At 39.8% G+C, this 12,909-nt stretch overlaps 1 protein-coding gene across 5 annotated transcripts in view; it reads left to right on the forward strand.

Annotated features, from left to right (window-relative positions):
• The window catches only part of NRF1 (nuclear respiratory factor 1), a 136,077-nt gene that overhangs the window by 79,505 nt on the left and 43,663 nt on the right, over nucleotides 1-12,909 (forward strand). For all 5 annotated transcript variants that reach the window (XM_082846011.1, XM_082846007.1, XM_082846010.1 and 2 more), the window contains exons 6-8: nucleotides 5,640-5,798; nucleotides 6,823-7,020; nucleotides 8,067-8,168. In XM_082846011.1, coding sequence (XP_082702137.1) covers nucleotides 5,640-5,798; nucleotides 6,823-7,020; nucleotides 8,067-8,168 — 459 coding nt within the window. The remainder of the gene's footprint in view (nucleotides 1-5,639; nucleotides 5,799-6,822; nucleotides 7,021-8,066; nucleotides 8,169-12,909) is intronic.

Below are 12,909 nucleotides of genomic sequence, written 5' to 3' on the forward strand. Positions count from 1 at the left end.
TCCTTTTCCCCCTCTCCCTTTCCTCTCCTCCCTTGAACTTATTGCCCTCCTGTTACTCTCACTGGGGCAGTCTTCGTTGCTTTAATATTCCCTTGGAGTGATGATGCAACAGGATAGAAATTCTTTACAAGTTTTAGGGGAAACCTTCAGAAGCACTCAACACAGCGACTGTTTCTTTGAAAGAAATTATTCACAGGGATTGACATGTTTTACTTAGAAAACATTCATCAGTTATCAGTTTAGGTTTTTTGAGTATTGTTTTGTTTTGAAAAAGCATAGATCTGGCCTCTTCTACCTAAAGAGTAGAAAATTATGCTAAGTGAAATATACCAAACACAAGGGACAAATATTTTGTGATTCCACTTACATGAGGTATCTAGAATGAGCAAATTCATAAAGACAAAGTAGAATAGACGTTACCAGCGGTTGGGGGAAGTAGAAATGGGGAATTATTGTTTAATAGGTCCAGAGTTTTTGTTTGATGATGAATTCGTTCTGGAAATAGTGGTGATGGTTGTACAACATTGTGAATGTACTTAGTGCCACTGAATTGTACATTGTAGAATGGTAAATTTCATGTTATGTATATTTTACTACAATTAAAAAAATTTTTTTTAAAGAAGAAGGGCTGGATAAAAAGTATTTAAATTAGTTCAGTGGTCCTTAAACTGGCTGCACAGTAGAACCACCTGGGGAACTTAAAATCCTAGTGCCCAGGCCACACTCCAGACCAATTAAGTCAGAATCTTTGGGGATGAGATATAGGCTTCTGCAGTGTTTAAACTCCCCGGGCAATTCCGGTGTGCAGCCAACTTTGAGAACCACTGTTGTAGATCACAGTTCCCAGCTGTTTCTCCTACTGTTGTGTCAGAATCTATGTGCAGAGTAGGCTTTTCTTACTGTCTGAAATGATCAAAAAATGTTGATGTATATGATGCCATTCCACATTTTGTAAATTTTAGGTAAGCAGGATGAGATTAAGGGAATATAATAGAACGCAGCATATTTTGAGAGTAAGATAATTGAGGGGTATATTCAGGAATACCAAGAGCAGGGAGCACGCATGTAAATTCCATATTCAGGACAGAACTAGATTAGGGAAAAGTAGTTGCATATTATATGACAGAATAGCTAGAACAGATTAATATTTCTTTCAAATTAATAAGAAAATTAGAAAAATAAGCAAAGCATTACGAACAGTTGTAAAAAGGAAAAATAGTCAGTAAACGTAAAAAGAGTCTCAGCCTCACTAGTAATGAAAATTAAATCATTTCCCTAACATCCGACGAGCCAAAATAAGAAAGCAGGGTAATTAAAAAATGTGAAGGCGACCCCTGGGGCTGCACGTGAACCCCCAGGCGCCCTGTGGCCTCGAGGCAGCTGGCAGGCAGGGGTCAGGACCTGCCCCAGCCTAGAGGCTGTGGACAATATACAGGTGACAGAGCTAGGCTCTCATTTCCTTTTGGAAGCAAAATGAAGGAAAAACATGAAAACAAATTAAAGATTTAAAGCTTTTTTTTTTTTTTAACGTGTGAAGGGAGGTTTTGAAATAATGGGTATTGTTCTGTACCATTGGTGGGAATAGGATTGACAAAGTCTTTTAGGAGGACAGTTAGGCAGTATCTATTAAAATGCATATACACTTTAACCAGCAATTCCACTTTTCTGCTACAGAAATACTCACAGGTGTGTTCAAAGAAGCATGTACAAGCACTGTAAACAACCTAAAAGTTTATCAATAGGAGAATGGTTAAATAAAATGGAAAAATCTATACTGTGGATACTAAGCAACTGTTTCTTTAAAAATGAGATTATTCTAGTTGTACTACTGTGAGAAGATCTCTATGGCAAAATGTTGAGTAGAAAAAGTGAGTTATACTAAAATATGTGAATCCGTGTGTTTTCTTTCATCACATAAAACTGCCTTTCCAGCATGTATTTATGTAAATGCATAGAATTTGGCCTGTACGAAAGGATGTTCATCAAATTGATGCCTCTGGACAGGTGACTAGATTGGGGAAGGGTAGATCAAAAAGAGAGCTTTGACTTTATCTGTGTTATTTAAATTTTTATACAAAAGAGTACAACTAGGATAAGGTAGCAGAAACTGACTAATCTGAGACTCCTTCAAAGAGAAGGTGGAATTTTAAGAGCATTTTGATTAATGGGAGGGAGACAGTGTAATGGGTAGATGGGGTATGGAGATAGAGAAGCAGAAGTGTTGGCTTGAGAGAGGAGTGTCTTCATTGGCTGTCCCTTGAATTCTCTAATTTTATCTTTCCTTCCAAACTTGTTCTTCCCATGTTTCTATGGGAATGTGTTTTATGGGAAAATGCGATTAAGAGAAACCAGTGTTTCTGCTAGCACTACTACCAAACATGGGGATATAGGATTGGTGTTTCTAGTAAGGAAAGCCACTTTCATTATCTCTATGAACAGAGGTCAGTGGTACAAATAATTACCAAAAGTGAGCAAAAAAATCATTTTGCTTTTATTTTCTAATGCCCTTTAAATATCCATTTGCGTATGATTGGGACTGTCAACCTGGAAGTTCATAATTTTAAATTACAGTTATGAAGCCACAGTCCGAAAATTCTTCACTTTTCCTTCCCTGCTACATTGCTGTTTACCTGTAGGGTATAGAAAACATCACCTTTCAATGTGGTTTGATTTTAGCTACCTTCTCTTTAAATCTGTTACATATTCTCTGATCTCTTCAGTAGATATGGAGTTGGCAAACATTTTGCTTTGAAAGGCCGTTTCTTGGTTACTGAACCTAAATGGACATCTGGAGCCTCAAAATTCCTCATCTCGGGTACATGCAGAGCAAAGAGAGAGGAAATGGGAGGAGAAGGGTACTTGGGAATATATAAGGATAATGCATTGTTGGACAGCAAAGTAACAAAATTTACAAGTGGAAAATTTCTAGCATAGTAAGAAATATTGTTTCATTTTGGCCAGATTAAAACTTTCAGTTTTAGAAAATCTTTTTTTTAAACCATCTGTGATTTCCACATAATCTTTACTATTGATTGCCACTGGCATGAATTTAATATCTTTTTTCTTTGCTGAGTGTGCCCTGGAAGGAGTGGTATTTTCTACTCTCTGCTGGTTTGAGGTGGGCTTACTGACCACGCCGGGCACTTGAAGCCCATCTAGAGCCCTAAATTAGAATGAGAGGCCGGGAAAGCTTGTTGCAGCCCAATTAAAGGATAGCCGGAGAGGATAGGCTTTACCTTTGCTGATCCTGTTGATTGTCTCCCCTGCGGATTAAAGACAAACCTTCCTTAACAAGCGCATTGAGTAGCTTGGGTTTCCAAAACTCTCCAGGACCAGTAATTAATCCAACTGGTAATGAGAGCACAGTGCTGAATTCTGGAAAGGAATCATTTAACTCTTTCTATACTGGACAGCTCATTTACCCTTATTAATATCCCTTTATTAGCACTAGTTATTTGGGACAGTATGAAAATAGTCTGGTGGAAAATTGCTTCTTTCAGTGAAGTCACATTATCTTTGCACTTAAAAGCAAAGATTGTCCTTCATCTCTAAACTGTGCAGTCTTGAAAAGTTAACTTTTGTAGTAGAAAGAGCTTTTTGCCTCTTGTTTGATGTAGGGGCAAATTTTGTACAGTTGATAGTTAGTACTTTAAAAAGCTAAGATCTGACTCTGAATTAGAACTTACTAATTTCACTCTGGGCCCATTTTTTTAACTTAATGAGGTTTTTGCCTGTGGAAGTAACCTTTCCTTTGTGCTGCTTCCGTTTCTCCTGCCTCTCATATTAGCCTCTACTGTCTTCTTCCTGGGGCTTTGAAACATTTCCCATCCAGAAATTCTAGCACATAAAACATCTTTTAAAAACTTTCATTTTTTGTTAATTTAGAGATATTTGGCCTTCTTATTTCATTATCTCCTCACTCTGCTGGGCGTGGATATAAAGAACTCTCCTTTTGGAGACTGGTAATGGGATTAAAAGAGAGAGGAAGACTTATAAAAGTCTGTGGTATGAGTTTATTTTGTTTATGCATCTGAGAAAGCTATTATTTCTTTATATGAAGAAATATAAATATTGTGTGTGAGGACTAAGCCTTTTCCTTCTCTATATAACTGAGGCTAGAAAAAGACACTCCCAGGAAGCCAGGATAAAGGGAAAAATGACTGAGATGCACTTTCTTAAAATAACTGAAGAAGTGACCTCATGACCAGCTGATAGCCTGGGTTTGCAAATGGATACATTTCTATTAGCCTGCTGCTTGATGCCACAGAGCCAAATATATAACGGAGTATATAATACCCTATCCTGCAGGCAGGAGACTGTCTGGGAGATGGGGGGTACTTAGAAGGAGGTGAAATGGCAGGCTTGGGGCAAGAATTAACGATGTAAGTACAGTCAGCAAGAACTATCTTTATTAGGTAAACATTACTGATTTGGTTTCATGCTTCCCTGTTATGTACTAATTTCTGTCATCTTCTGGTAAAATAGTATTTAAATGAGAACACTTGATATTTAAATAGGCTCTTTAATACAAGTTTTGCTGTACTCATTATCTCATTAATACTTAAGTATTCCCATTTCTATTTTTTTTCTTTCTCTATTTTACGGCTGCAAGCCCGTGTCCTTGCGTGTGACTCATGCTAAAATTGTCCTCTCCTTTTGGTCTTAGGAGGCACCATGAGTGTGTTCTTAGATGAAGGATGCTGCTTATCTCTGGTATGCTATAGACCACCAGGTTCAAAGGAAAGCAGTAGGTCTGAGGAGGAAGATTATAACTTGATAAACTGCTTCTCTTGCCAAAAATAATTGTCAGCAATTGAGAATATTCACAAAGTAGGCTCCCCTTCTTCCCCAGTATACACACACAGCGTGGTTACCATGCCAGGCGATAAAGAAAGGTAGTTGTTTCTGTGGTTTAACATCTGTCTGGTCTGGATTTGATTTGTAAAATAAATTTGAATGAAATTCATTAAGATCAACACATGCTTCATTACGTATATCTATATGTCAGACTCATAGACATTGGACTATCTTACTAGAAACTTTTTAGAAGAGTTTTAGGGTTATTTTCCCTTTTTATTAAGTAAAGCCCATTTATTTTCATATATTTTGTGACCAATCATGTTACCAAACTCTCATTGTTTATAGTAGTTTTTTCATTTTATTCTCTGGGGATTTCCAGATACACAGTCATACCATTTACAAATAGTGGTGATTTTATCTGTTCGTCACCTCTTATTTCTCTCATCTAATTGTTCTGATTACTACCTCCAGAACAACATGTTGAAGACATGTTGACCTTGACACCATAAATGCATGGACGTTCTAGAAGGGAAATAAGCTATAGCATCAATAGTACCTTAGGGGGCAGAAATCAAACATGGGGGCAGATATTCTTGATCTTATAGGAGCAAGTGTATGAAATACAGCTTAAGATGTACTTTACCAACACATGTATAATTCTCCATCACCCATGGAGCTATAGTGACCTATGAGAAACAGACGGTTCTCACAGTCACATTTTGGGGCTCTCCATAACCCTCCAGGAAGGCTCTCTTTTATAATCTTAGAATTTGTTGGGAGACACAAACACATCCCAGACGTCTTTCATGACTGCTGATGACCACACTCTTGTTTTCCAGGCCCAGCTTCGGGCGTTTATTCCAGAGATGCTGAAGTACTCCACAGGTCGGGGAAAACCAGGCTGGGGTAAAGAAAGCTGCAAGCCCATCTGGTGGCCTGAAGATATCCCATGGGCAAACGTTCGGAGCGATGTCCGCACAGAAGAGCAAAAGCAGAGGGTGAGGGTTCCTCTGGCCTGAGTTTCCTATTGCTTTTCCATTCTGAATCAACCACCTCATTTTTGTTATTCTACTTCTTATGCTATAAAGTCTAAAAACATTTGTGTAATAGTCAAACCTATCCCCCAAAAGAGGTTTGATATTCTCTGATTTATAGCCTTTCTCATTCATCACTCCATCACTGTAAAGACTTGGGATGGCTCTGTGAATTTACACTTCTCTCTACATAGTTGCCTTTTGGAGCAGTTTTAATTTTATAAGGTGCTTGGAAAAACTAACGAAACTTGAAGTAAAAGGTATTAATCACTTTGAAGACTTGAAATGTCCTTATTTCTGATTAGCGAGCATCACTGTTGAAAATATAAATATAGAGAGATGTGAAGTTAGTGAAGTCTGCTGATAATGAAACTTATTTTAAAAAAGAAGAAAGACTAAACCAGGTGTCCTCCCTTACTTGTTCTGCATATTCATTTTTTTCAGTTAGCTTTAAAAATCTACTGAGGATCTCAAATAAAGGGACTTCCCTGGTGGTCCAGTGGTTAAGCCTCCACACTCCCAATGCAGGGGGCCCGGGTTCGATCCTTGGTCAGGGAACTAGGTCCCTCATGCTGCAACTAAGAGCCCACATGCCACAACTGAAGATCCCACATGCTGCAACGAAGATCCCATGTGCCGCAACAGCAGACCCGGCACAACCAAATAAATAAATAAATAAATATTTTTAAAAATCTTCAATAAAATTCTTGATGAAAGAGTAACCTTCTTCTGTGAGAAGTTTAACAGTTGGCCTCAGGAAAACCCAAAAGTTAAACCCAACTTTGATCAGGAAGGAAACCAGTGTGAAATTGTTGGTACTTGGTGCTGAATTTCTTTATGTCCAAATCGGTCTGTGGGAAATAATCCTGAGAGAGTTACTCCATGCAAGTTTGGTTTGGTTTGATAAATAAGCAGCTGCTTATTCCACAGTAGAACTGAATAACCATTCTTTGTGACTTAATGTGCTTTTCTGGTCTTTTGATGACAGGTTTCATGGACCCAGGCACTACGGACCATAGTTAAAAACTGTTATAAACAGCATGGGCGGGAGGACCTTTTGTATGCTTTTGAAGATCAGCAAACACAAACACAGGCCACAGCCACACACAGTATAGCCCATCTTGTACCATCACAGACTGTAGTCCAGACCTTTAGTAACCCTGATGGCACTGTCTCGCTTATCCAGGTGAGTAAACCTTCTGGTTACCAGATTGTGATTTCTGAGGCAGATCAGTGGGCACCTCACCTCAGACTGGAGAAAGTTGTCTTTTTTTTTTTTTTTAATTTATTTATTTTTGGCTGCGTTGGGTCTTCATTGCTGTGTGCTGGCTTTCTGTAGTTGCAGCGAGTGGGGGCTACTCTTTGTTGTGGTGCGTGGGCTTCTCATTGTGGTGGCTTCTCTTGTTGCGGAGCATGGGCTCTAGGCGCACGGGCTTCAGTAGTTGTGGCACGTGGGCTCAGTAGTTGTGGCTCGCATGCTGTAGAGCACAGGCTCAGTGGTTGTGGCATGTGGGCTCAGTAGTTGTGGCTCGCATGCTCTAGAGCTCAGGCTCAGTAGTTGTGGCACACGGACTTAGTTGCTCTGCGGCATATGGGATCTTCCCAGACCAGGTCTCAAACCTGTGTCCCCTGCATTGGCAGGCGGATTCTTAACCACTGCGCCACCAGGGAAGCCCAAGAAAGTTGTCTTTATATAAATTCTTGTATTAATTTTATACAGCTCCCCAAGATCTTCCTACCTGAACTCTATTTTTTGAATAATATTTTAAATTGTTTGCATTTTGCTAAATACAAAGCTATAGATAGCATTTCTAGACATTTCCAAATCAAAGCACTGTAAAAATGGCTTCCTTTTTTTTTTTACCATTTCACTCTCTCAGTGGCCAGGAAATATTCCTTCTGAATTACCACTTCTGAGGTGAAACGCAATTTGTTGGTAGATAGAGGGAGCGTCTAAAATTCAGACTGGGGAGAGAGTAGAAAGTTGGTTGACTGACACTGGGCACCAATGATGAAACATGATGGCTTCTCATAGTGACTTATATGGTTGAAGTAAAACTCTGAAACTCATGTTAGTGTCTGAGATGTGATTTTAGTAATTCATTTCATATTACAAGGCATATTAATCATTACCTCTGCTGAATTTGGGATTATCTGAATCTTAACTTCTGAGTAAAGGAGAGGTTGGAGGATCCATCCACTGACACATCACTTTCCATGTTTTTTCTTTAGGTTGGTACAGGGGCAACAGTAGCCACATTGGCCGATGCTTCAGAATTGCCAACCACAGTCACTGTTGCCCAAGTGAATTATTCTGCTGTAGCTGATGGAGAGGTAAGAAAGGATTCTGTCTGTTTCCACTTAAATACTCAAATGTATAGGTGAGGGAGAGGGAGGGTCCAGAAGATGAAGAGACTGTAAGTAGCCTACACGTCTGTAGCATTGTTTTATTTAAACCGTTTAAGACATCACACCATGTCAGTTTTGTGAAGCAGCTTACTCTGTGTATGTTAATTATAACAATCGAAATTTATGGATCCTTATGATTCAGGCATAACTGTCAGGAACTTACAATTGTATATTTGTAACATAGGATTTAGTACTTTTATGCTGTGAATCCCAAAGAATTTAATCTTTGGACTTTATGAAAAAAATTAGATCATTAAAACTAAAGCTGACTAAAACATTCTTTGAAGGGATATATATATATTTGTAAATCAGTAGACATGATTTATTGCATTTTTAAATGAGCCTTTGAAAAGACTTCACAAGAAAATCCTTTCCTGGGAATTCCCTGGAGGCCCAGTGGTTAGGACTCGGTCATAGCGCTTTCTTTCACTGCTGTGGCCTGAGTTCAATCCCTGGTCAGGGAACTAAGATCCCACAAGCTGCGTGGCACAGCCAGAAGAAAAAAAAAAAAGGAACAGGAAAATCCTTCCCTATCAAAACTGAGATAATTATGGGATGTTAACTTAAAGGAAGGTAGCTAACCTTTATTGACACTCGGTAAACTAAGCACTCCTCAACCCTAGGAAGTATAGGTTCTGTTACCATCTTTGCTTTATACATGATGAAACTGAAAGGTTAGGTGACTTGCCCAAAGGCACAGTGTAAGTGTTGAAGCTGGGTAACGCAATTAGAAAAATGTTGTCTAAGCTCTGAGCCATTAGTGAAGTTCAGGAAAGGGTTCGTTAAGTCACTGTGGACTTTTCACCTAAAGATTATACTTCTGAAATTTGAAAAATAGTCAACAAATGTCAAAGAGCAATATCAGAAATAAAGCTAAAAATATTATCTCACCCTTGTTCAAAACCATGGAATATTTCCACTCAGAACACCACAAAATCACTATCATTTGTGCATCTCAGGAAAGGGAGAGAACTGATACAGGGTCATGGCTAGCAAGGTGAAGAGAAATACAGCAGGCTCCTGTCAGCCAGCATGTGTTGAGCCCCCCGCTGTGCTGCAGTTGAGGTGTTAGATATGTAGCGTTGATTTACACAGGAACCCTGCTCTCAGGGAGAGAGAAGCATCTGCATAAATGAACTGTGGTTCCTGCTGTCAGAGAGGCTGCAAAGTGGTCTGTAGCTTCAAGAGAGAGTGTTTCCAGTGAGGGAGCCTGGGAAGGTTTGGGGCAGGAGCTACCCTTTGCTGTTCCAGTATAGAAAGGTAGAAGTCAACAGATTTACTTTTAAAGGTATATAAACATCATGAAAGAGAATGGGTTAGCTGAGGGGAAAATTCGTCAGTCCCCAAACACTAAAACTAGAGGACAGACACTCCTTGAAGTGTGAAAGAGGTAGCAAAGACAGTGGTGGGTACATTTATGGGATTTGTTACTTTTTACTTTTTGACTCAGTCAAAGTTATTTAGGCATCTCCCTACTGAATGTTTCCTGGGTATTCTTTTAAAGAAAGTAACTTTGAGTTGCTTAAATACTTCTCTAGAGAGTAATTCTTTGAAACCCATTTTACAGAATAACTTCACACAACCAATCTATCCAAAAGTTCATGGAAAATATGAAGGATACAAAAATCTTAGTCACATATCTATTGCTTTTCCAGCACACTGATGTCGTTTTAAAGTCATCGTGTTGAAGTGTGTGAATGATATATACAAATAACCTGTTAGTTAATACCCAGATTCAGTCAGATTAAAAAAATTCTAACCCCACACTTACAATGAAACAAAAATATGAAGAAAAGAAGCATAGGTTATCTCAGAAAGTGGCTAAATGTTTTAGAGTCTATAGTTTGCTTCTATGTGCCTTCTGATTAGATGTTGACATGGTTGTCAGCATCTTAGTTTTGAGCCATGAGGACTGTAATTAGAATATCTCACTGACTTGGGACAGATAAGACCATATCAAGCCAACAAAGCATTGCATCAGGTGCCTCAGTAGAAACATCCTACTGCCTGTATGTAGCATTGTTTCTCCAAGGAACAGAAAGTTATTTACAAAAATAAACAATACCTATACTTCTGGAAGTTTTAAGGTTATTTTGTTATCCTAGCCTTGCCAGTGAGAGCTCTTACATTAGATCATACTGCATTTAACATCCAGTTAGTTGCAATTGGTTACATTTATAAGAAGGACCTTCTGTGGGCCTTTCTCTTCTGGTAATAAAATGGTCTCCCAACTCTGAGTACTCTGTGTGCTGAGAATATCGAATGATCTAAGTAGTTATAAGGAAACCAAAAGAATCTCTAACCTAATGCAACTTAAAACTAATTAGGGACACAGAACAAATTACATAAACATTTAGAAATGAATAAGGAAAGAATTTCAAAATAATATGAAATAAACTATATATATTGATTTCAAAATACACAGTTTCCATTTTGATGGCATATTTACAGTACAAATGGATTTGAGAATTTATTCTGTGGTAAGACCACCAATTGGTATGGGTGATATTAATTGCATTATGTGTCAGAAAAATTGAAATTTGAAAGAGAAACGATATCTGATAATAGTAGGACATGTGCTTCTGTTAGAAGAAGAAACCAAAGTACAGAGACATTAGAGACATGAATTTTAAACTGAACCATCAACACATGTAACAGTTTTGAAGTAGCACAGCTTATTTTAGGTGGGGTTTTTTGGAATATCAATTGAATATCAGTTTATTTGAAATATAGGTATGCTGAAGAGCAAGTAGGGAGATCTGAATAAAGGAACATGTTCTTCATCTATCCATTAAGTACATGCTTTCTGAGCCCTGTGCCAGACACTATGTATACTATAGGTAGAGGAGAGTAAAGACCATTCTTGGGCTTCCCTGGTGGCGCAGTGGTTGAGAGTCCGCCTGCCGATGCAGGGGACACGGGTTCGTGCCCCGGTCCGGGAAGATCCCATATGCCGTGGAGCGGCTGGGCCCGTGAGCCATGGCCGCTGAGCCTGTGCGTCCGGAGCCTGTGCTCCGCAAAGGGAGAGGCCACAACAGTGAGAGGCCCGTGTACTGAAAAAAAAAAAAAAAAAAAAGACCATTCTTGCTCTTAAGGAGCACACAGGTAGGTGGTAGAGAAAAACACATCAGAGAAAATGGCAATCAGATAAGGATCTAGTAGAAGCAAGCCCAGGGTACTGTGGAACCCAGAGGAGAGGTCCTGAGCCTTGGACTATAGGGAGTTGTCTTTAAGTGGAGTTGTCTTGGCTCTAATCTCACCTGAGCTCAGACTAGAGGGGTGAACAGGAAGCAAAGGATGGGAGTTGTGTTCCTCTCAAAGGGAGCATCACATGCAGTGCATCACAGTGTGAAAGTGTGGAAAAGCCAAGGTGGTTCACGATAGCAAGAGAGACAAGGATAGCCACAGTTTGAAGGGCCTCACTGTAGTGGGTCTCTCTCAGAAAAGCACAGAAGCTAACTGTACATCTTCTGAATATCTTTCCCTTCTAGAGTTTGTGGCCTTTCTCTGGGACATGGTGACATCCAGGCATAGATAACCACACAGTGGCTCCCAAAAGATGGAAAGGGAGCACAGCAAGAGCTCAAGCAAACACAACTCTAAAGCACTGAGACTCAAGAATAGGAAATTCCAAAGAAGCGTTAACACTTAAGCTGATTTATTTATTACCTGTCATTACTCTGAATAGAAATCTCTTCATCTGCTTCTTCCCACTTCTCCACCCTTTACCACCATCCATTAATCTTTTGTGCCACAAATTTAACTTCCTTAAAGTATACTGTGTATGGCAACATTCTAATACCATTTTCACTACAAATATAGCTGTAACCGAATGTATATGTATTAAGTTGCTGCCGTAGAGTATGAGTACTTGAGAGAGCTGCACTAGGCCATACTCAGCAATGGGATGGGCAGAAATATAGAGGGGCAGATCTGGAAAGAGGAAAATGCTACAGGGCTGGCCAGCTTCAGCTGGTGTTCTGAGTGGAATCATCAACCATCTATGGATTGGCAGTGTAACTTGCCATCTAAAGTGGCGTTGTTTGCAGTGATGCTCATTGGAATAATGAGATCAAAGAGGTAATACCTTAAGAAGCAAGAGTTTCGTGAATTCCTGAGTGGGCAACTTTGCAGCTCTACAGGAAGGAAGTAGGGTATCTCTGGCTCTTAATGTTGGGCCCTGGAGGCTTGCTGGCACAGCCCACTGTCTAGAAGAACTCAGGGCAAATACTAATGTAGCTCAAAGGAGTGTCTCATTCTCTGGGGAGCTTTTGACAAACATTTGGAGGAGCACTGTGACAATCCAAGTATAGCAATAGAGCCAAAGCGGGAGGCATTTTATTTTATTTTATTTTAAATTTTGTTTATTTTATTTTTGGCTGTGTTGTGTCTTCGTTGCTGTGCATGGGCTTTCTCTAGTTGCGGTGGGCGGAGCCATTCTTCGTTGTGTTACGCGGGCTTCTCATTGCGGTGGCTTCTCTTGCTGTGGAGCACGGGCTCTAGGCGCGTGGGCTTCAGTAGTTGTGACACGTGGGCTCAGTATTGTGGCTCACGGGCTCAAGAGCGCAGGCTCAGTAGTTGTGGGGCTTGGGCTTAGTTGCTCCGCGGCATGTGGGATCTTCCTGGACCAGGGCTCGAACCTGTGTCCCCTGCATTGGCAGGCGGA

Source organism: Leucopleurus acutus (assembly GCF_964270905.1).
Source record: "Leucopleurus acutus genome assembly, chromosome: 9".
Taxonomy (NCBI): Eukaryota; Metazoa; Chordata; class Mammalia; order Artiodactyla; family Delphinidae; genus Leucopleurus; species Leucopleurus acutus.